The sequence below is a fragment of the Vicia villosa genome, unplaced genomic scaffold (genome assembly GCF_029867415.1).
Source record: "Vicia villosa cultivar HV-30 ecotype Madison, WI unplaced genomic scaffold, Vvil1.0 ctg.001420F_1_1, whole genome shotgun sequence".
In the NCBI taxonomy this organism is placed as follows: Eukaryota; Viridiplantae; Streptophyta; class Magnoliopsida; order Fabales; family Fabaceae; genus Vicia; species Vicia villosa.
In genome coordinates this window covers 499,532-523,112 of record NW_026705612.1, presented here as the reverse complement: position 1 = coordinate 523,112, position 23,581 = coordinate 499,532, and the positions used below count along the sequence as shown (strand labels likewise).

General features: G+C 30.6%; 2 protein-coding genes across 2 annotated transcripts; one reads left to right on the top strand and one right to left on the bottom strand.

Moving 5' to 3' along the window:
- Positions 1 to 2,849: 2,849 nt before the first annotated feature.
- On the top strand, positions 2,850 to 6,116 carry LOC131635074 (uncharacterized). The gene is made up of 6 exons (XM_058905672.1): positions 2,850 to 3,128; positions 4,256 to 4,328; positions 4,412 to 4,505; positions 4,758 to 4,889; positions 4,968 to 5,025; positions 5,273 to 6,116. Exons 1-6 carry the CDS (start codon positions 3,096 to 3,098, stop codon positions 5,879 to 5,881), a joined length of 999 nt encoding a protein of 332 aa, XP_058761655.1. The 5' UTR covers positions 2,850 to 3,095; the 3' UTR covers positions 5,882 to 6,116.
- An 11,007-nt stretch (positions 6,117 to 17,123) lies between these two features.
- Positions 17,124 to 19,319, bottom strand: LOC131635079 (cysteine proteinase inhibitor 6-like). The gene is made up of 4 exons (XM_058905679.1): positions 19,020 to 19,319; positions 18,700 to 18,925; positions 17,694 to 17,839; positions 17,124 to 17,437 (listed from the first exon to the last, which is right to left on the bottom strand). The coding sequence occupies exons 1-4, from the start codon at positions 19,230 to 19,232 to the stop codon at positions 17,300 to 17,302; spliced, it is 723 nt and encodes a 240-aa protein (XP_058761662.1). The 5' UTR covers positions 19,233 to 19,319; the 3' UTR covers positions 17,124 to 17,299.
- Between the last annotated feature and the right edge of the window lie 4,262 nt (positions 19,320 to 23,581).

The following is a 23,581-nucleotide window of genomic DNA, read 5'->3' as shown; positions in this document are numbered from 1 at the left end:
TCAAAGAAAGCTTCAGAAACTTTTCTCTTGTAACTTGATAAATTGAAGGAGCAAGTTGTAATACTTTGGGTGTTAAGCTTTTGTAAATTAATCAATTAGAAACTTTAGGACGCAAAGAAATAACATAAAACTATGATTGAACTTGACTAATTAATAAGTTGTATAAATTGTATCATGACAGGTATCATTAAAAAGTCACCACTAAACATCTTGCAGTGACAGTAATTTTAACAAACTGATAACATTAATAGATAATATTAAACCTATGTGATTGTATCATTAGAGGTACAAAAAGTCTTGAAAAAGCATACAAAAAACATAGTAGTATCATTATACATGAATTTGGTTAATCGATTGCCTAACAATACAAAAGTAGTTGCACTGGTAACTCAAAAAGTATTAGAAACCATTGATCACTATATCTTGATATGCTTTGCTTTGGTTGCAGATTGCTTAGGTGTTACAAAGGCAGTGGCAGGAATATCGTCAAGATCAGGAATATCTTCACTGGTGTATTTTTTTAAACTACATTCAAGACTCCAGTTTTGCCGGTACAATGTTTGATACTTCACATGGAAGGAAAAGTTATTTTTTAATAGTTTGTCAAGGTTTGTTAGGTAGATAAATGGGTGATCCTCATTTTCCTAAGTGATCAAGTATGAAGCATGAAAATGTTGACTGTATAAGATGGCTAAGCATGACTACAAAACATGTCATAACTATGTAAATAAACATATGGATAACTAAACTTTGACATACCTCCTTCATGATAGATCTCAACACCGTAGTTGTGATTCCAATATCGGGACACATTCCTTGTCCCAAAAGACAAAGTCCAGAGCAATATTGTTGTACTTGACCTCGATCTCAATTTTAAACCAAGAGAAAAACTACAACAACATTATGCATGTAGATAGTTAATCATATAAACAGAAAAAAATAGCACAATCAAAACTGACTTTGTAGCACTGACAACATCACTTGCACCACAACTGCATTGAAAAGGCATTCTCAGATTGCCAAATGGAAGCATTGCATTTTGAACAACATTCATAATACCAACCAAATTTACTCAGTTTGAATGTTTTGGTTTTTCCAATGATGGTGCAGTAACAATCCTACATTGGAAAAGAAATATGTATTCGTTTTGATGTCGGCTAGTTTCTAAACACGAAAAAGGTTATATTCTATGAATCTGACCTCCCTCTGATAAAGATAAGAGGCATGAGCATCTGAATGAATTTAAAACTAAAGTGTTAGGTTGATCAAGAGTTAGCAAGAAATCAACAACTCATAGTGATGCTGGAATATATTACAAAACAAAATGCTACTTGAAAAATAGAGCCTCGAATCATATATTTCCATTAGAATGTAGTGAGAAAATAATAGAAAACAAATACATAAAGTAATAGAAGACATTGCACATAATGTAGTTTGTTTTACTCTGCAAGCAAAATGCAAAATGGTACTTTAAAGTTGTGTCATGATGCTAGATTAGAATGTGTTAAACCAAAATAATAGAAAACATTGACATGTACAGGTACAAAGCCAAAATGGTCAATTCATTTAGTATTTGAAAGATTCAAAGTAGTGTACTCATTTCCATGCGTTTAGAATGTAGAAAGAAAAAAAGTGGTTAAAAATCAAAACTTTGTGTTTGTCCTTATTGCATTCACTACCAACAAGTAAAAAGCATGAAAACAAGACATATTTACAAAAACAAAACGAAATAATACCAACAGTTAGAACAGATTAAACAAAAACTTTTGATTTTTAACCAAACTAACCATAGAGAAACATTAAAGAATACATTTTTATGAAACCACAAAGATACCAAATACATTGTTAAAAACGAAACTGAAAGAAAGCTGATACAATTTATAAAACCACATAGATTCATTTTACAAACACATATTCTTTCCTAAAAACGTCTTCTTTCCTAGATTCATGCAAAGACTGCATTTTTGAAAATGAAGGTAACATTGAGAGCAAAAAATTACCTTAAGTCTTAGACTTTGTTGTAAGAAGGAAACCTGAAAGTGAAAAAATATATTTTGGTTAGTCATGACAGAAAAACAAAATGGAACGAGAAAGTTAGAAGAAGAAAGGTGAAGTGAAACGAAATCGAAATGAAAGAGAGAAATTACTTGAAAGGTGTGGATTAGATAATGACAAAATGAGAAAGAGAAGTGAGCTGAAGTAATGAAAAAGATCTGAAGAGGTGTGGAGGGAAAAAATAATTCAAGTACTGAAGTTGTATTTTGGTTGTACACGTGTGTTACTAGGATTGAATGGAGAGGCTAATCAATTGCGGGATTATGTATTGACAATATTGTCCAAATTGATTTGTAAAAATTTGGAAAAGAAAGGGCAAAATCGATTTTTTTTAGTAGTTTGTTATAATGATAGCTATATAGTTGATATAGTTGATAGTTTATTGTGTGTTTGACTTAAAGCAGGTATTCTTAAGTTTTCTTAAAATAATAATATATTTATTATTATTATTATAATTTTTATTTATTATAAAAAATTATTTTTTAAATTTATTGAATAGACAATATATTTAGTGTATATACTGTTTTAAGCATATTATTTATTCAATATATTTAAATGATATACTTTCTTATAAATAAGATAAATAAGAGTATCTTTTTTCAAAGAAAATATTATATTATCACAAAAAATTATAAAACTATAATTTATATTACTTAAAATATATCTAATTAATATAAAACAATTTATTATATACTTGTTTTGACTAAATTCTAGTAATAGTAGTTTTTTTTTTGGACAATACATAAAAACATACAAGTCTTAATTCCTCCTTTCATTTCAACCCTTAGATGCTTCCGTGGTCTGCAACCATTGGACCGTCACACAAATTTCCGTAACCATCGCTCATCACATTGAAACGAATCTAACACACCATGATGAAGTGTGCTTTGTACCTTTCGATCTGAAATGGGTACCGTTGATTTCATCGCGTTGACATTCGTAGCACTCTTTCTATTCAAAGCTCTCGATTTCGAGTTCTTGCTCTCTTTCCTCTACTTCACTTGATCTTGCTTTACTGTTAACTTTGATTCTTTGTTGCCATGAAGAAGAAGCTCGATACCCGTTTCCCTGCTGTGAGTATTTTTTCTTTCTTTTTCTAAAGTCTTGATCTTTTACTTGTTTTATGCTGCTTTGGGAATTAAAAATCAGATTTTTATGGTTTTGATTATCTGGGTTTACTTTATTTGTTAATAATTTACCTTGTTTTGATAATTTTTTTGGTTTGCATGATTTAATTTTAACCTAATTTTTGTAAATTGTAAATTTTTTTTTTGGTTTTGTATGATGCTTCATGGGTTTTGAGTGATGTGATGTTGGTTTTTTTAGCTGCTTAGCTTAATTTGGGTTTTTATGATCTATGAATCACATACACAAACATGAACAGCTGACACTGCATGTGTCAGTATCTTGCTGGTGTCTAACACTGACACAACATAGTTTATGATTCATACTCTTACTACTAATTTTGGATTTGTTTGGATTGTGACTTGAAAAATTATATGATGCATGCATCAATTGAGATTTATGATGGGTTTATGTTTTCTTTCTGGTTTTGGATAAGTGTTGTTGTTTTACTTTCTTATATTTATGAAGCACGGACACGTGTAGGATTAGGCGTGTCTATGAAGCACGAACACCTGTAGGATTAGGGGTGTCTATGAAGCACAGACACCTGTAGGAATAGGCGTGTTGCGGTGACCGATACTTGTATGATACTCATATGACGTGTCAGAAGAGTCGAAAAAGTGTTCTAAAAAAATTGTTTTTTTTCTTTGTTTTGACACTCATCGAATACACTATTTGAATCGGTGTCTGACACCAGTATGACACTCGTACCACAGGGGTGAGACAATTCAGACAAGTGTTTTTAAACAAAAGTTTGTATTTTTCTTTGCTTCACCCTTTTATATATTTTTTGGACAAATCTCGCATATCTAAAAGGGTTAAACACATATTGAAGCGCAATGTTATCAAGACATTAATTTTGATTAAAATATTTTTAACTCTTTTAATAATAAATGGATAAAAGAAATTCATATCCTCTCATACGAGTAAGTGGTGTTGATGTCCTATGTTTTTGACATTATCAGTTTCAGAGTGTCTGTGTTGTGTTCCCGTGTCCGTGTCGAAGTTCATGCTTCGTAGTTTACAATTTACTTTGCAATGATCCAACTTATGTGAGGGATTTATAAATTTGCAGGCTCGGATAAAGAAGATTATGCAAGCAGATGAGGATGTTGGAAAGATAGCACTGGCTGTGCCTGTTTTAGTCTGTGAGTTGCTTTGATTTAATGTGTTTTTAGTTTCAGCTGCTGCTTTTTTTATTTTGTTGACACTACTCTTGAATGCATTGCAGCTAAAGCTCTAGAGCTATTTCTGCAAGATCTATGTGACCGCACTTATGAAATAACTCTTCAAAGAGGGGCAAAAACCATGAATTCCTTGCATTTGTAAGTACTATATATTAATGACTAGGGTTTCTCTTGCATTCAATTGTCTGATTCTTTGACGATCTATGATACTTTATTCCGTCTTTCTTTCTAAATGTTTTCGTTTTTAAACAATTTGATTTCTATTATTGAACATCTGAAAATGGAGTACAATCAAGATCTATTATGTTTTTCTCGTGCCTTCATCATGAACTCATTTTATCTTCAACGATTCTAAAATCAAATCTAACCAATGGCAAATATAAACTGCAGAAAGCATTGTGTACAAAGCTATAATGTCTTTGACTTTCTGAAGGATGTAGTCAGCAAGGTTCCTGACTACGGCCATGGTCACGGCCATACTGATGCTGGTGGCGCTGATGATCAGGCCATTCCAAAAAGAAGGTTTGAAGTCTCGTGTCTTTTTTTTAAAACCTTTCTGATGTACATGTAGTTACTAACATGCTTAAACCATGTTTCCAGGAAAGCAGCAGGTGATGATTGTAATGACAGCGATGAAGAAGCTAAGAGGGGCAAGATGGTAATTGTACTTTTTCTTGTATCTAAAATCCCTGCATTTAAATTTCTTAGACACTGCTCAGCTATTTTGTCAGTGTCAATCACGCAAGCACCAGATTACATATTATTTTCTCAACCGATGTTTTCACTCAAAAACAAGACGATACTTTCATGTGCACGTGTCTACCTCATTCGTCGAAATGTCCCTTAATCTAAGAAATAAGAATTAAATCTCTTGTTTGGTAAGTGTTGTTTTTCTTTTATTCCAGGTTGAGTTGGGCCACCCTAGCCCTACTGGTAGGGGAAGAGGCCGAGGTAGAGGAAGAGGACGTGGTCGAGGTCGGGGACGGGCAAGTCAAAGAGAGGGACATCATCAAGAGACTGAGTTTGATCCCTTTCCTTCTATTCCCCAAGTTAGCCAACAGATTACAGATACAAATGTGGTTATACATGATATCTCAGAGCCAAGGGAGTTACCAAAGGAGAATATCGTTGCTCCTGTAGAAAACTCCGACTCACTCCGTAATATTGATCTGAATGCCAATATGAACGAAAGTGATGACAAAAAGGTCAACACAGTTGTTAATCTCGCAGTCACTATTCCTGAAGCCGCAAATCCCGATGCCGCTAATCCTGCACATGCTAATCCCGATGCCGCTAATCCTGCACCTGCTAATTCCGATGCCGCTAATCCTGTTGCCGCAATTCCTGAAGCCGGGAAAACCTCACTGTCTGAACCTGCTCCAGCAGACAGCATGCATCATGAAGAAATTCCGGGCTGGTCCCTTTCAGAGGTGGACAAGATGGCCATTGATACGATGCAGCTCGCACAGCGAATGGAAGAGGACGATGAAGATTATGACGAGGAGGACGAGTAAATTGTACTAGTATTTTGGAGGGGGAGATTAGATTAGTAGCTAAAACTTAAAAGCTCATTATAAGTGTAGAAAAGTATATACTAGCTATCATAACAAGTCTTATGTTGACTGAAGAAAAAAGGGTTGTGAATCTGAATGGCCCTTGTGTTGAATCTAATTTGTCTATGTTGTATGTTCTATTGTTGTATCTTTCTTTCCCTTAACAAGTTATGTTAGCTTGGTGTACTTTTAGTTAGATCTGTAGTGTATATTAATGTTCCATATGTAGTAGATTTTATGGATCCAAACTTATTATATTGGAAATTTGGAATTGCAAGTATTTCAGTCTTAGATGTAAAGTGCGGGCAAAACAGACATATCCGACAGGCCTGTCGGATATGTCCGACAGGCTTGTCTGTTTTGCCAGTTATCGCGTAATTTCATTTTTGTTTGTGTACCCTTTATGTGATTGCATTAATTGTTCTTCATATGTAAGCTTGTATTTCCAACAAGAGATGCATGTTGCCAATGCATCTTTTTCCAACTTTACGACTATATTTTTGGCATCTACTAGCTATTTTAGAATATAAATTATTATTAAAGGATACAAAAATCATACAATATAATAAAGCAAAATGAGTATTTTGGCAAGTTTGCCATTTGTCACAATATTAGAGTCCTTACTATTTTAAAAATACTATTAATAGAAATATTACTATATTTATCTTTATATTTATTTTTATATTTAATTAATTATTTCATTAATATGTTTACACAAACAACTAAATTTTTAGCACGGCTAATCAATGCATATTTGGTTTTCAAGATATTTCTTTCATTTTCTTTGAACAAACAGACCCCAATGCAACTTTCATTTGGTTTTTTCTTATGATTTCAAAAAAGTTATTCATATCAAAAACTTAAAAATGACGTTTAAAAATATCCTTTTTGTATATTGTCCAACCTGATCTTCTAATTTAAAAATCACTTTTAAAAATATTGGACCTCCAATCCATAAATGAAAATTTGCTCTAATCAATGTGTTGTAGCTTTCCAAGTCCAACCTTTCATATTCTTAACAATTACCCATGGTTCTACAATTTATTGTCTCATCCTATAAATTACTCCAAATCAACACTATTCCTACTTCACAGCTTCTCTTTCGTTTCTGATTCTTTTTTGTTGTAACTTACTAAAATGTTTTCTTCTTATTTCATACTCTAAATTTGAGGAGAAATTCTAAATTTGTGTTTATCTGTAATTCCATTATCTGTTTAATCAATCTTTAGGTTTTGTTTTAGTTGCTCAAAATTTTTTTTCACACATGGTCAAAAAAATTCTTTGTATATTATTTTTCTGTTTTGCGTTCTTGAATTTAAAATTAAAGATTTAATTTTTATGCTTTGTTTCATGTATGTGTTGAAGGAAGGAGAAGGAAGAATGAATATTTACTTCAAGAAGGAATGCTTTATTTTCTGCCATGGAACCAAGAAGGTTCCCATTATCATCTCTATTTTCCCGAGGTTTTCATGTAGTTGTTGTTGATCTTCAGCAATAGTATCTTATGGATTTTTTTGTTTTTGTCTTTTTTTTTTTGTGTTTTCCATTTTTGTTTTTCATTTTTGAGAAACCTGCAACTTCTTTTAATGTTATGCCAACATGAGGCTGATAAGCTTGAGGTCTGGGGTGGGCACAACCCTCCTGTATTATTTTCATTCCTCTTTGTTGTTGATTTTTTCCATTTTGTATTAATTATAATTTGTTATGGGGTGAAACTAATAATTTAATTTATAATTTAACACAAATTATAAAATCATCTTGATCTTTAAAACTATTAAATTGATTATTTATACTTTAAATGTTAAAATAAATTACACTAATGCTGTTTTAATGCGTTGTTTTAATGCTCTTTTGTAAAAGAGAAAAGAGATGATGCTCTGACAATGTAAATTATTTTTACACTGTCAACCAATAACAATCATATAAAGTGTCAAGTCACACTGTAAATTTTAAAATACTTTTATGATTTGAAACTTTAAAATATTCTAATTAGATGTATATGTAATCTTTTTAAAACTCTTTGTAAAATAAGGGTAACACACAAGAAATAATTATTATGGTATAATTTTAGTGCTCTTTTATAAACAATAACTGATATAATTGAAATTCCAAATAAATATTTTCTATAAATACGTTAACTGATATAATTGAAATTCCAAATAAATATTTTCTATAAATACGTAAATCTCATGCGTAGAATTAAACATTTGTTTTTTTTCATAATTAATGCAAGCGGAATGGGAAGAATTGTTTTTTTCATAATTTATGCAAACAAAATTGGAAGAGTAAATTAACCTCAAAGGGTTGACTCAGTTGGCAAATGAGCTTTCTCAAAAATTAATGATTTAAATATTTGTAATAAATTGTATATTTTTTTAACTAAACATGCTTTCTTTTAATGTGAAAATTATATGAAATGAAAAAAAAATGAAACAATTTATATAAAAATTATAAATTAAAAATTATCGACTATTTGAAAATATTCTAAAAAAAATTAGTGGAGCGTTTATTAATTCAATCAATTTGATATATTTTACTTCCATTCAATTTTTTATCATAAAATATTATAATAGTCATCTTATTGATTATAGTACTAAATAAATGGCGATTTATTTGCTATGTTTACTTTTATTTGGAGAACATGTTATAATTTGATAGTATGAATTAGTGAAATAATAAATATCTTCGATTATAAATGAAATAAAAATATATTTATTTTAATATGTGAATATAATATTTTATATATTTATTTCTTTTGCTTTTTTACTAATTCTTCTCTCTTCTATTTCATAATATGATATATATATATATATATATATATATATATATATATATATATATATATATATATATATATATATATATATATATATATATATATATATATATATATATATATATATATATATATATGAATGAAGCAGTGTAACTATTTTTAAAATTTGAGTTTGAGAGCAAAAATATTTAGACAGGAAGAACACAATGAGATGTGTAGATGTGTTTTTTAGAAAAATATTCTATTATTAATTTTAATTTAATGTCATTTATCATTATTATAATTATTATGGATAGTATTGGATGGTAAATTTTTTTCATAGTTTTCCTATTTTTATGTTTGCAATTAATATTATTTTTATATCATATTTTCATATTTATGGAAGAAAATTTTATAACGATAAAAAAAATGAAAAACTAAAGTTTTAACGTGTCAAGTTCATCATTGATCCATATATATTTATCTATATAATATGAGTAATACGCTTAAATAATTATTAAGTAATATATGAATTAAATGACATTAGAATTATATGCTAATATAAACAATTCATAATTATTTTATGATCACCAATACAAATACGCTTAACACACAAGTACCGAGTACACGTACAAACGCGATACAATATTTATTAAGATGATATATGAAAAATTGAACTATAATGTAAAACATATCTGATTAAATAATTTTGTTTTTATTTTAAAAATATATCTTTCTTTAAAAAAGAAAAAACTACTTTGTTTTTATTATTTATATTTTTATTATATTTTAAAAACAAAAGCGTGTACCACACCAGTATTAGTGCGAACTCTTTTGGTAAAATAATTTTGTTTTGTTTTTTACATTCTTACTATATTTTAAGAACAAATACGGGTAACACACTCATACCCGTACGAACACACGTGTGTCCAATCAAAATTCGTGGGAATCCACGGGTTATGACTTTTTGGTACAATTAAAGAAAATAAAATTAAATATATTTAAAATAATGTATGATTTCAAACACGAAAAAAAATGTTTTTAAATTATTTATGGTAATATTATTTTTATTTTGAAATTATTTTTAATTTAAGATTTAATGTTTTTCAAAATGATATATGAAAAATTGAAATATTTGTTATTGATGTAAAACAATTTTGTTTTTATTTTAAAAATAATAAACTCTTTTGGTTAAATAATTTTGTTTTTCTTATTTAAATTTTTATTATATTTTAAAAATAAAAACTTGCTTACCACACGGTACCCGTGCGAACGCACGGGTATCTCACTAGTGTATTTTATTTAAAGAATTGAATTATATATTTTTAGATAAATATATCAATGTCTCTTTTATTTTTTCCTTCTCTTTCACGTCATTTTCTGTCTCTTTTTATCATTAATAATTTTTTTCTTCTTTCTTTCACTTTAATTTTGCCCATCTTTCACGTCACTTTCTCTTTATCTTTTATCATAAATTTCTCTTTTTTCCTTATTTATTCTCTTACTCAAAAATTCCTTTTTTTTTGTTAATATATTTTTTGATGGATATTTGAAAGTTAAAGTAAATGCTTTATTTAACTATTGTTGTTCTGCAAAACAACTCTAACTGTTTTTATTTTTTATATGAATGTTAATGTATTTATGTAGGGTTTGATAAGACTCATTTTAGAGAGTTTTAAGAGTTTTTATGAGTTGTAAGAATATTTAAAAAAAATATAATTAAGTTGTTTATGTAATTCAAAAGTTTAAAATAATATAAAAAATTAAGTGAGATTAATTTAAAAAATTTTAAATAAGTTTGATGGATAATGATTTTTAGTCTCTCAATTTTATCATTTTTGAATTTTTTTTTGGTTTCTCTCCATTTTATCATGTAATAATAATGACTATGATGCAAATTTATTTTTAATTAGGTAACAATGATGACTCACGTAAGGAGATGAGAAGCTAGGTGTATTCAGTATTTGTGTGAATATGAGATTGTCCCTTCACCCTTTAGGGTTGAGATATTAAAGGAAATCCAGGGTCTAGATCTCTTATTCCAACGAAGCAACTGCCATTTTCTAGCAGTTGGAAAATGGGGTAATTGATACCTTATTAATTAGGAGAGTGTGATTAACTTCCCCCCGACTTCTTCCATATTGTATTGAACCATGGAAACGTCACCTCTCAAGATCGCACACTTTGGGCGAGTTGTCAAAAGGGGTGGGAGATATATTCAAGGAGAGGGTGTCTCATCTAAAAAATGGGTGATGGATCTAGGAAATGGTCTACTAGAGAGATCCTGGAGGAGAGATGTCATATCCATGGCCTACATGTCATCCCTTGCGTGTCCCTTACTAATATACCTTAAGCACAAGGTTTTGTGAAGGCATAAATGATTTAGTTTCCTTCATTTGGAATAACTCTGAGTGAACATTAAATGGAGCACTTTAGGCAGGGCTTAAGTTAATCCCCTCTAACGAGATTTTAGTTGAGTCCCTCTAACAAGACTTCAATTGAGTCCCTCAGACAAGACATTAATTGATTCTCTCGGGCGAGACTTTAGTTGAGTCCATATTGAGTCCCTATGGCGAGACTTCACTTGAGTCCCTCAGGAGAGACTTTAGTTATTTTCCTTATTAAAAGAGTTTTATCAACTTGTCCTCTTAGAAACTTATTTTAAAGCAAAAACTTGCTTAGAGGTTCGTACCACATGACATGAGCTTGTTTAAGACCATATAAAGCTTTCTTAAGTTTGAAAAGGTAGTCAGGAAAGGTTGAGTTGATAAAACCTAGAGGTTGATCAACAAATACTTCCTCCTAGATCTAATCGTTCAATAACATACTCTTTACATCCATTTGAAAGTGTTTGAAATTCATGATGCATGGAAAAGCTAATACCATCCTTATGGCCTCAAATCGAGCTACAGAAGCGTAAGTTTCATCAAAACATATGCCTTCCTATTGATTGTATCCTTTCAAAACAAGTCTAGATTTGCTTCTTAATTGTCATTTCATCCTGCTTGTTACGAAAGACTCAACAAGTCTAGATTTGTTCAAATTGATTTAGCTGCTCTTGCATGGAAAGTGACTAATCTTTATCAATGATATCCTAGTCAATTCCTTTTGGCTCAATTTATGAAACAAATGCCACAAAGTTACATACCTTGTTAAGGGAGTGTCGAGTAGTATCTCCCTTGAAAATATCTCCAATAATGTTTCTAAATAGGATGGTCTTTAGTTGTCTGTCATTCCCTTGGAAGATCTTTATGATCTAAACGAGTTTCCTCATTTAGATCTTGAACATGTTCTTTATCTAAAGCTTGATCTTGACTTTGTCCTACTTCTTGATCTTGATCTGTTTCTTCTAGGTTTCTCTTTTCCAAAATACATACACAGTAGATAACCTCTACTTATACAAGTTTAGATGTGAATAGAGTCTTCAATAGTCAAGGTTCCTTTGTTAAAGACTCTAAAAGCTTTGCTTTAGGTGGAATATCCTATGAAAATGTCTTCATAAACTTTTGTGTCAAATTTTTCGAGGTTATCATTTCCATTGTTAAGGATAAGTCATTTGCACCCAAAGACATGTAAAGGATAAATATTTGACTTTATTTATTTATATAGCTCATAGAGCGCTAGTTATAGAATTCGTGTTATCAAGACACGATTCATAATATAGCAAGCAGTGCTTGATGCATCGGCCGAAAAGTATTTTAGAAGATCTGTCTCATTGAACATTGTCTTCGCAAGCTCTTCTAGAGATCTGTTTTTCCTCTCTACTATCGTATTTTATTGGAGAGTTCGTCTAGAAGTGGACCAATGGCCAAGCGTTGGGGACAATATAAAAACCCTCTCATTTGAAAGGGTCAGGTAACACAATTTCAAACCCTAAAAACATTCAAACGTATTTGTGCTCCTACTCACTTGATCGTCGGAGTACCTTGCAGGTACACCCCCTCCTCCTCATCACCAACATCATACAAATGTCCCTGACCCACTTCTGGTTCTGATCAACCGGTAAGATAAAAAGTATGCCAAATATTGTTCTCGTTACAAAATATTTTGAGTTCTTCATTTTGAAATTCTCCATCGTAGTTGCTTTAAGTGGATGAAATGTTTAATCCTTTCTCGTTCTGCATAACCTTAACTGATTTTTCAGAGACATCAAATGATTTTTTTCCTGAAATAATAATTTTAAAGTGTAGCAAATTATCACCCAATTTACGGTTGTAGATTATTAGTGTTTTAATAGTTTGATAGATGTCAATTATTAATGTCTAGTCTCAATATAAAATTTAAGGAAAATGCTTATTAGTAAGAAAAAGTGAAAACAAGAAAAACAAGAATAAATCTCAATCATTCTTTATCACAACCACCCCATGATCCCTATTAAAAAAAAATTATAATAAATTAAAAATTATTCACTAAATTAATGACACAGGTACGTCCTTGTGCTTTTTGTTTAAATTATTTTGTACTAAATAGCCTTACTCAAATTTTAATGTGTTCTTCATAATATTTTATTGCTTATTTTCTGTTTTTTGAATATAAAAAACAGGATTTTCATATATTTCCAAGATATTATTTTTACCCATATATTCTCAATCATATATTCTTTTTTTTAATATAAAAAACAGGATTTTATTGCCTTAAAGAATCAACTTTTTATTTGATTTGAATCCCAGTGCAATGAAAAAGAAATTATTTTTCAGTTATACTTTCTAGTAGGGGTGTTCATGGTTCATGAACTGCACTGAACCAAACCACAATTATGGTTCGGTTCAGTTTGCAATAACCACTTTAATAAAAATTCAATTAATTGCTAAAATGGTTCCAATTCAATTTAAAACTAGTTTAGAACCAGTTTATATTTATAAACTAGTTTATAATCAGTTTGTAGTTTTAAACCAATTTTATATTTTGAACTCTTTTAAAATCAATTTTTTTAATTTCATAAAAAAATTATAATAAAAAAAAGATTTTCAAAAAAAATAAATTTTTTATTTTTAGAAAAAAAATTATTTTAAGGAAAAAAAATTCCAAATTTTCTTTTTTCGTTTTTTTTTTTAGTTTTTCAGATTTTTTTTCAACAAAAATTTTGAACTTTTTTATTTTTGATTTTGTGCTTGATTTCTATTTCTTTCAAGATGAGTTATGTAAGCACACATTTTGATACTCTTGAGATAGTTTGACACATTTCTTCTATTTATCGACGACTTGTTATCTTTTAAGTTTTTGCGTGATAACTCGTTTATTTTTAAACTTTTATACTTTCTTACACTTGCTTATAATCTTAAACTACAATCAACTTAATGTATTTATTACAAAAATTATTTGTATCACCATTTTAACATGAGAATTTCTAACAAATAAAATATATAAGTCCTAAAATATTAAGATTCCGTTCTTAGGCATGAAAATAAGAGTGATCCAAAATTTAAATATGCAATAAAGTTGTCAAGACAATTTAATAATTAATTAAAACTGTTGTAACGTGTAGTAAGTAGATGAAGCACTGCCCCATTCCCTACTATAAATTCTAAAATTTGTTTATATTATTTCCGATTTTATTATGTAAATATTGATTTTTGTAATTTATTTTACTGTGACAACATGGAGTAGTTTTAAGCTTACCGTAAATAAAATTTACTCCCATTACAGTTTATGTGATATGTATCAGTGACATTGTAATATTGTTATCACGAAATAATTTTTATTCAAGCATCTCTCGTTATTTTCAATTAGTATCTTTTATTTTATTAATTTCTTTTAAATTATTTTTTATTTTCGGAAAAAAAATTATTTTCATATTTTCTTTTATATTTTGAAATAAAAAATTGTCAAAAATTTTTTTCAGTTTTTTTTATATTTCAAAATAAAATTATAATTTTTTTTAAAAAAAATATTTCAGAATTTTTTGTATATAATTAATCCAATTTATAAAAGAAAACTGGTTCTAAACTGGTTTTAAACTGAATTTGAATTGTTTAAATTAAATGGTTCAGTTCATTAACCATTTAAATGGTTCAAGTTTTTTATGGTGCAATGCAGTTCAGTTCAAGTATACAATTCAGTTAACCATATTTTTGAACACCCCTACTTTCTAGTACATATGCTTTGAATCCCACTTTAAAATAAATTCAGCTGCATGTGATTCGAATATTTTGAAATGGTCCACTTGTAGGACGTAATCCGTTCGATTTAAATTGATTTTTGGTAAAAAAAAAATATGAACCGATGATATCTTTATCGGTTTAATTTGGCTCAGTTTTTAGTGTTTTTCAAAAATAGAACTAACTAATCGATTTGGTTCCGTTCGATTGATTTATAATGTTTTTCTTCCACCACAATAAAAGATTTCAATATACATAAATTAACATGTTTCACACTACAAACACACATCAAATTATTTTATAATAAGACTAAAAGTAATTTCGTTGAAGAAGGAAAAAAAAGGTAAAAAAAAATAAAAGAACTTGAATACAAAGGTAACCATAACATATCAGAACGAAGGTAGAGAGAGCAAGAGTGGTGGCGGACGACGAGAACAACAGTTCGGTGAGAGCAAGTTTTTGCAACTTATGATTTCTACTTTCTATGTTTGAATTTTGATTCTAACTAGATGTTTTGCTGAAAGAAATGAAGCGTAAACAAAGAAGGAGAATGGCGGGACAAATATAAAATTTGAGCTTAATGATTTGCTGAATAAAAAATTAAGAGGATAATTATAGTCATTGGTTCGGTTCATCGATATGCCGATTTCTAAAAACTAAAACCGAGAACCGAATCAAACCACTTTAGTTTTTGTTAGTTTGGTTCGATTTTCAAACTGAAACAGGAACAATCGAGTTTTTTCAATTTGGTCTGATTTGAATTTTCAGTTTAATTGATTTTTTGTGATCTACTTATACCCCCACCCACTTGAATCATAATTTGAATCACACTACAAATTTTTTTAAAAAAATTCATGTAAAAGTTTACAGTAGGTACTGCGTAGGAACGTGTAAAAGTTTTGAGTTGCAATTGATAATTATGTTTAAAAATTCATGTAAAAATTTATAGTAGGTACTGCGTAGGAACGTGTAAAAATTTTGAGTTACAATTGATAATTATGTAAAAATATCAAATGTAGAAGCGTAAGTTCAAACCCACAACAACCCACTTATTTATCTTTAATTAAGTGAACTCTAATCACTTAACTACTCAGCAAAAAATACTTCACTTTTCTCGTAATTTCAATTTTACTTATTTATCTTTAATTAAGTAAACTCTAACCACTTAAGTAAACTCTAACCACTTAACTACTCAACAAAAAATACGTCACTTTCCTCATAATTTCAATTTAACATCTTCTAATCCTTCTCTCTTCAAATTTTCAGACTTTAACATCTTCTAATTCTTCTCCCTTCAAATTCAGACTATTTTCATTTTATTTAAAGCACTTTGATCATTGGTTGAAGAAAATTTAAAAGCTATTGAAAGATACAATAAGTCGGGATGAAATCAATTGTAAGAGATAGATTTGTTCAAAGTATCTATTATGGAGTCAATTGAGTACTGAAGAAAAAAAAAATCTGAAATTGATCTTTTTATTCTAAAAGTGAATTTAGAGATTTTTTCTACTTCGAGATTGTTTGTACTTCGATGATAATTCAACTAATATTGAGGAAGTTCACAAGGGTGAAAATTTCCAGAAAATCTCAATAGTGTGGATTTCAAGAAAGTGAAGGCGAAGGCTTAAGGTTCAATTTTCGTTAGAATTGTATAAATCAAGCATGCAGTTTGCAAGAATAGCGAAGGCATAAAGACTAGGGTGTTACTGGGTGCTTAGGCTCAAGGAATTTTAAAACTCTAAACATTTCAAGAAACAATTGGTGAGAAAAGAACTCCAATACAATATGCATTCAGATTGGAGTAAGCCATTAGCGAGGTTAGCAACACCGATTCAGCTGAAAACATCAATTCGGCTGAACTAGTAAAAAATGCTGATTCGGCTGAACTAGTTTAAAATTGTTAGTCTTGATCCTTTAACCCTTTATTGTCTTATTGCCTTTAGTTTTGTGTAATCTTGAAATTTAAAGCAGAAATTTATAGAAGTCATAACACCTAAAGTGCAAAACTCTCTTTTGCACTAGTTTAATTAATTCTGCAAATTAAGTTAATAACACTCATCTAACCTTATAAGGATACACACTGTTGATCTTATTCTCAAATCCATATATGGAACACCTTTGATTCCATTAACTTAGAAACCTCTCACTCTTATACTTTACACACCCATGAACTTAGTAAGCACAAGCAACCCAATAGTTTTCCCAAACACAGTCTATACCCATTGTCATCTCTAGTCAAAAACCAGTTTCAGAGTCACTAATGTAACTAAATCATGGGTTTCATTGTTAAATGAAACTTAAACAAACCCATCACAAGTTGCGAAACAAAAAACTAGTGTGACTAAAGGCATAAAGAAAAGGACAGCCACTCATATAATTGTTGAGACTTATAAAACAAGAGCAATATTCGAAACATACTAGTTATGAGTGAGTCTTATACGATACACAGCCCATATATAATAAGTGCAAATTTAGGGTCCAAGCAGGCCTATAATCCTACCGTGACCAAGCTTCATATCAAGATTACTAGGAATGATCTGCTTCCAAATGATTAAGTTGGAAAGTCCCTTCGTTATTCTTGTGCACCACTACCTTGAACTTCTCTTGTTTTTCTCCTCGCTTGAGCTTGAGAAGCAAATCAAACTTGGCAACATCATCGCTGACCTGCACAACCATTTAGACATCCATCAGTGATGATAAACCAAGAAGGTTGTAAGCAACCCAAATGCTGATTTTCTTATCAAAGGTTTTATTTACTAAATAAACTCCATATCTTTGGTAACAGTGTCATAACAGAAAGAATACATTTCTACTCATCACTCCATGATTCTATTTTAGCCAATCTATACTTTTAACTGCTACTTCATTTGGCATTTAAAAACCAATTTTGCAAAGAAACAATACAGAATAAGGCACTGACCTCAGCCTTCGCATCAGAAACCTCGTGGAGTTCATAGGGCACTAGTGAATTGGACCTCTGCTGGATGGACTTAAGAGCATGATCTGCTGCATCCTGAACTTGAGGGTCTTCTGTTGGCACAGACTGCCACCCCGGCTTGGGACCATCTGATAACAAAAGCAAAACAGCAGAAGATAGTATTAGCAAACACCTGAAGTTCAATTGTTCAACGAGAAATACAAGAGAAATGAAGTAATCATAAGCAATCCCAAGGAACTTTATACATCAATTATCAGCTATAACTACTAAAGATTGTCCTTTTTACTTCCAAAATAACTGAAACATGAAAACAAATCTTGGATAAAAATCAAGCCTCACTCCAACAAGCCTTAGTCTATATTTTCAATAGAACATAGGATTTAAGATGATACACAATAATTTTGGTCATTTGTGAACCTTCCAAGTTCTAATCACTCAAATGCACAGATTTTAAGGTTGTTTTGCATAAACTAAGAAATAGATTTGATTCATAAGCAAATTTCAAATATACTCTTACCTTTCAAGTTCTAATCACTCAAATGCGTGAATTTTAAGGCCACTTGTAATTACATTTAGGCTATGTTTGGATTAATGAACTAGAACATAGCGGAGCGGAATCAACATTCCATTCCATTGTTTGTGTATATTTTATAATTTGACTGAGCGGAATATAACAATTTAGTTCATTCCGTTGAATTCACCCAACACCCGGAATTGGGTGAAATGAAAATTGAAGCATATGATGGAATAGGATGGAATGGATTCCATCATTTTCCATTCCCATTCCTCTCCATTCATTATTTACAAATCCAAATGGAATCTAATTAAACACCACTCCACTTCATTTCATTCCATCAAATTCTATCAATCCAATCATGTCATAATTAATTTATTCATTTTTTCAAATTATTCTCGGCGTAGTGTATGTCATTGTCGTGTTTCTGATGTCCGTGCTTCATAAATAAACAATTTAAACCAAATGGCTTACCCTTTTTGACACCAAGATCAGCAGAAGTAAATGAAGGTCCATCACCAGCACCAGCATGCTCAAACTCCTGAAGTTCCTTAAAATTCAACCAGGGTTTAACCCAAACTTTAGCATTATAGATCTTCTTCTCACCGGCATCAACAGCCTCAATAGTAAGGTGATGCAATGTACCAGCAACAACCTGTTCCTGAGCTTTCACCACTCTCGCAAACTCCAGCAGCGAATTCTTAACACCATTCAACAAAAGTCAACACTATTAAATTTATATTCATAATTTCCATCATATTCAACAGAACAAGAGAGAATGAAAAGGAATCTACCTGTTTAGCGTTGTGTTGATCAACGGCGAATCGAGCGAGGGATTCAGTTTCGAGGGAGTTTTGAGAAGTGGGAGAATCGTAGATCCCGCCGGATCTGGTATCAGCCATTTGTGCGTGATCGAAATCGGAGCAGTCGCCGGAAGATTGTGGAAAGGTGAAGATTGCGAAGAAGAGGAAGAATAACGAAAGAATTGAAGAAAAAGTTGCTCTCATTCGGTTTGGTTCTGAGTTTGGAATGAATGAATGGATGGAGAAAAGAATTGGGAAGGCTTTGATTTAACGCGGAATTGGGAACAGTCTCCGTGTTGCTTAATGTGGAAGCCACGTATTCCACACGTTATGTTTATGTCGACTGCTACTATTCCGTTGGATATAATTGTTGATTTAGGAGTATTCAAAACCAAACCAATCTAATAGAAAACCGCAAACCAAACTAAAACCGTAAAAATTGTATTTGGTTCGGATTTGTTTGAATCATCTTTTAACAAAATTGCACGGTTCGGCTTGCGATTTGTATTGTGTAGATCGAACTAAACCGAATCAAACTGCATTATGTTACAACCTAACAGTACTTAACTCACATCCAACCCAAATTTAAACCTATTATACGTAAGCCTTATGATTACGAACAATTTTCTCATCCTTACACATACTCCTTCCGTCTCATAAAAAATGTCTCATTTGCATTTTTTCTATGTCTCAAAATAAATATTTTTTTAGGATATCAATACAACATTTACTATATTTTTCCACTATTATACCCCTGTTCATTAAACTTTCACGTTTTTCAACTACTTCAATACTTATAATAATATGGATATTTTAGTAAATTATACTAATTTTATCATTAAAATTAGTGCATCTAATCATTTTCTTAAGAACCGCGCAGAGTTCAAATAAGACACTTATTATGAGACGGAGAGAGTATAATTTTAGTCCTGATCTTCTCAAATCTCTATTAACATTATCGCCCATTCTTTTCCACATACATCTCCCCTCTTCTTCTCTAATATCCACTCCTTTATATTCTTTCTTTTCCACCTTGTCATTTTTATGCAAATGTTCCCTATTTCAGTTTCGTTTTTATCGCACATCTTCTCTAATTTCTCAACTCTTTTGTTTTTTCATTTTCATCTTCACTAATCTCTCGTCTCTTCTATTTTTTTTGTTTCATTATAATAATTTTTATATTATTTTATACTATTATTTTATGTTTATTATTCCACTTTTGTCTAATTTAATTTTTACATATTAAATGAAAAGTTGTTGTCAAAATATGACGAGTTTTGTTGTTATTTGATAGTGTACGAATGTCTAAATACAAAGTTATGTTATCAGCTATATGTGTATGTATGACTCAATAAAATATTTGTAAAAAACTGAACCAACCGAACCAAACCAAATCGCATTGGTTTGGTTTTTTTTCTAAAAGCCAACCGAACCAAACCAAACCGCACGATTTTTTCTCTTGCGGTTCGGATTATTTTTTCTGTCAAAACCGCCAAAACCGCACTGCGAACACCCATTATATTTGTCATAATTTTGTTCCTATCGACATTTTTTTTACTAAATAATGAGTAGAGCGGTCAAAATCGATTTGGCCCATAGTTGAGCCGCAAAATACTTTAAAAAAATACGACGCTATATTTTTGGCCCAGTTCATCGGACTTATGTTTTTTATGGGCCGGGTCGGACTGAACCAAGCGGGATTCGGGCTGGCCCATTAAAAAAAGTTGATAAAGTTTAGAGAAAAAGTATTGAGATAAGATATGATTGCATAAATGTGTTTTGAAGTGATAAGAAAAAGTTAAAGAGGATGAAGATATATTTTCATGATGATGTGATCAAGGAAATGATCTTGAGATGAAGAGAAATTTTGACAAGTATTGGTGATAATATTAAATTACATTGTACTTTTACATGAATGTTTTTGTGGTATTCATATATATTTCATATATATAAATGAATGTTTTTGTGGTATTCATATATATAAATGGATGTTGATTTGATAAATATTTTAAACATCAATTAACTAAGTTTATTGTGACTCTCTATTTATGTTATGTAGCTTTTATCCATTACATTCTTTTTATAAAATTAAAATTATAATATTGAAATATGGGTCGGGGTGACCCATTGAACTGCAGTGAAAAATGGGTCGGACTCATTTTTTGTAGTCCATTAAGCAATTGGGTCGGACTGGGCCAGTCCATTTAAATATTTTGGCCCACCAAACCGAAGCGGGTTAAGCCGGACCAGTCTATTTGACTGTTCTAATAATGACATATTAGAAAATTATATTTTTAAAAAATTTAAATATATTTTTAGTTTTCCCTTGAAATAAGATTTTAGTATTTTCTTTTCAAAATTTGAATATGCTTCAATTTTATTTATTGTTGCCGTTTTGGTGGAAAATTTAAAAGAAATTGCTTGACATTTTTTACTCAAAGTAGGGCAAGTTTGCTCCAACTTTAAAAAAATAGATTTTTTCTTTGTATTTTTTAAAATAGATTTTACAAAACCGTTTTTCAAAATATTACAAGTTTTTTTATATTCGTTTTTCTTAAATTGAAACATTATTTTTGACATCCTATAACATAAACAAACATTATTGAAGACCAAATCATAGTCAAAATTGCAATTTTTTCAAAAAGTGGTATTTCAAAAATGTTTTTTATGAAAATCTATTTGAAATAACTTCAAAATCAAGTGATTTTTTGAAATTTTGATATCCAAAAAAAATTTCAATAAAAAGATTAAATACCTAAAATTAGGGGTGGCAAACGGGCATGATCGCCCCGCAAAAGCCCGCAAAAAAAAACGGGGCAGGGCGGGGCGAGTATATTTGATTGTGCGGGTCTAAAACCTTGTCTCGCTCCGCAAAAAAGTGAGGGCGGGACGGGGAAAGCCCGCGGGTATTGAATTTTTTAGGCCTAAAAATAGTAAAATTGTATGAAAAAGCTAATGCCCGCAAAAAAATAGGGCAGGGCGGGATGGGCACATTAAAGGAAGTAGACCTAAAACTTTGCCCCGCCCCGCGTAAAAGTGCGGGCTTTTCCCACGGGCCGGACCCGTTTTGCCACCCCTACCTAAAATAACGTTTTAAGAATAACTATTCAAACTAAATTTCGTTTGAAGCTTTTGTTAAAAGTTTTTTTGTAATATTTTTTACACAAAATTATGTAACACTATAAAAAACATTTTTAAAAAAGCCAAAACAAACGGACCCTTAATATGTTTTGGATTTTCATCCTACTCAATTAGCTCTAACAAAAGCGACAAGAGTAATTTATGTCTCATAAGCTATAACCGTCAAAAAAGTAAAGATAATGATTATAACGTACTTTTTAAATATGATTTCAAAATTGCATTTATAGAAGTGTTTCCGAAAATAGAGAATGTTTGGGAAAATAAAAAACTCAAAAATAGATTTTGAACCTACATGTTGATCTAGGGGTGGATATGCAGTCGGTTTGTGTTGGACTCGTGCCAATATATCCAATTCTGAATGATTTGTACTTCGGTTTGATCGACTTCAGTTTAATCGATTTATCGGTTAACAAAGATCGGTTTGTTCAGTTAATTGATCCTAATTTTTTTAAAAACATGTATGTATAAAAAGTAAAGGCTGCAGACATGAGCTTTCAATAATAAGAAACAGGAAGGGCTGCAAATATGAACCTTTCAATATGAAAACAACCCAATAATAACATTGCTTAGACATTTAACTAATAGATTTGAGCATTAAAATATTACAAACTACGTAGAGAACCGATGAATATAAGTGAATGATCCCAAATAATTGAAAACATTACATGCTTTATCATTGTTACGATTAAAGAATGCACTGACTAAGTTAGGTGACTCTCACCCGGTCGTTTGATTCAAAGGATGTGTATCTTGCAAATTATAACGAGAAACCTGTTGTCGGTTAGTTCAGAAGTATCTGGTACTGAACTTGGTAGGGCAGATTACGGTTTAATCCCCCACAACTTGCAATTGGTCAAAAAGAGGGTACCACGAATACGTGCCAGAACCCCGTGCTTATATAGATCATAGTTACTAATTAGTTACTCTACTGTGTGTGTAAAGATAATGAGCTTAATGTGATTGCGCTCGAATGAAAACAGGTGAAATTTAGCGAAAAGAACGAGGTTAAGCTATAATAGCATGATTCGAAATGGTTTGCATAAATGGAGTTGTCTATTGTTTTTACCGTGTCTTTTATGTGAAATTGAGCTTTTATCGTTCTAACGGAAATACGTTGCAACAGCATGCGGTTCGATGTTGTGTCAATTGCGTTTAATCCATGCTTTACAAATTGTCATATTGATTATTTGCTTGAGGACAAGGAAAGGTTCAAGTGTAGGGGAGTCTGATAACACGAAATCGTACCATATATTAAGCTTAATTAACATGAATTAGTTCCCCATTTTTATCAATTATATTACTTCACGTTGGTATTTTTATTGTGTTTTCAGGTATTTGCATCTAGCCAAGCTTAAATGAAGAAATGTGAAGGAATGTGGCCAAAGAACACACTTTTGCTATCTAGCAGAAGT

What these genes read in the sequence shown, in the direction of transcription:
- LOC131635074 (XM_058905672.1), top strand. Translation starts at nt 3,096, where the DNA reads ATGAAGAAGAAGCTCGATACCCGTTTCCCTGCT. An exon ending in TCGATACCCGTTTCCCTGCT is followed by an intron (nt 3,129 to 4,255) that starts GTGAGTATTTTT and finishes ATAAATTTGCAG; the next exon opens with GCTCGGATAAAGAAGATTAT. An exon ending in ACCATGAATTCCTTGCATTT is followed by an intron (nt 4,506 to 4,757) that starts GTAAGTACTATA and finishes TATAAACTGCAG; the next exon opens with AAAGCATTGTGTACAAAGCT.
- LOC131635079 (XM_058905679.1), bottom strand. Translation starts at nt 19,232, where the DNA reads ATGAGAGCAACTTTTTCTTCAATTCTTTCGTTATTCTTCCTCTTCTTC. An exon ending in TGATCTTGGTGTCAAAAAGG is followed by an intron (nt 17,840 to 18,699) that starts GTAAGCCATTTG and finishes TTTTGTTATCAG; the next exon opens with ATGGTCCCAAGCCGGGGTGG. An exon ending in TTTCTGATGCGAAGGCTGAG is followed by an intron (nt 17,438 to 17,693) that starts GTCAGTGCCTTA and finishes ATGGTTGTGCAG; the next exon opens with GTCAGCGATGATGTTGCCAA.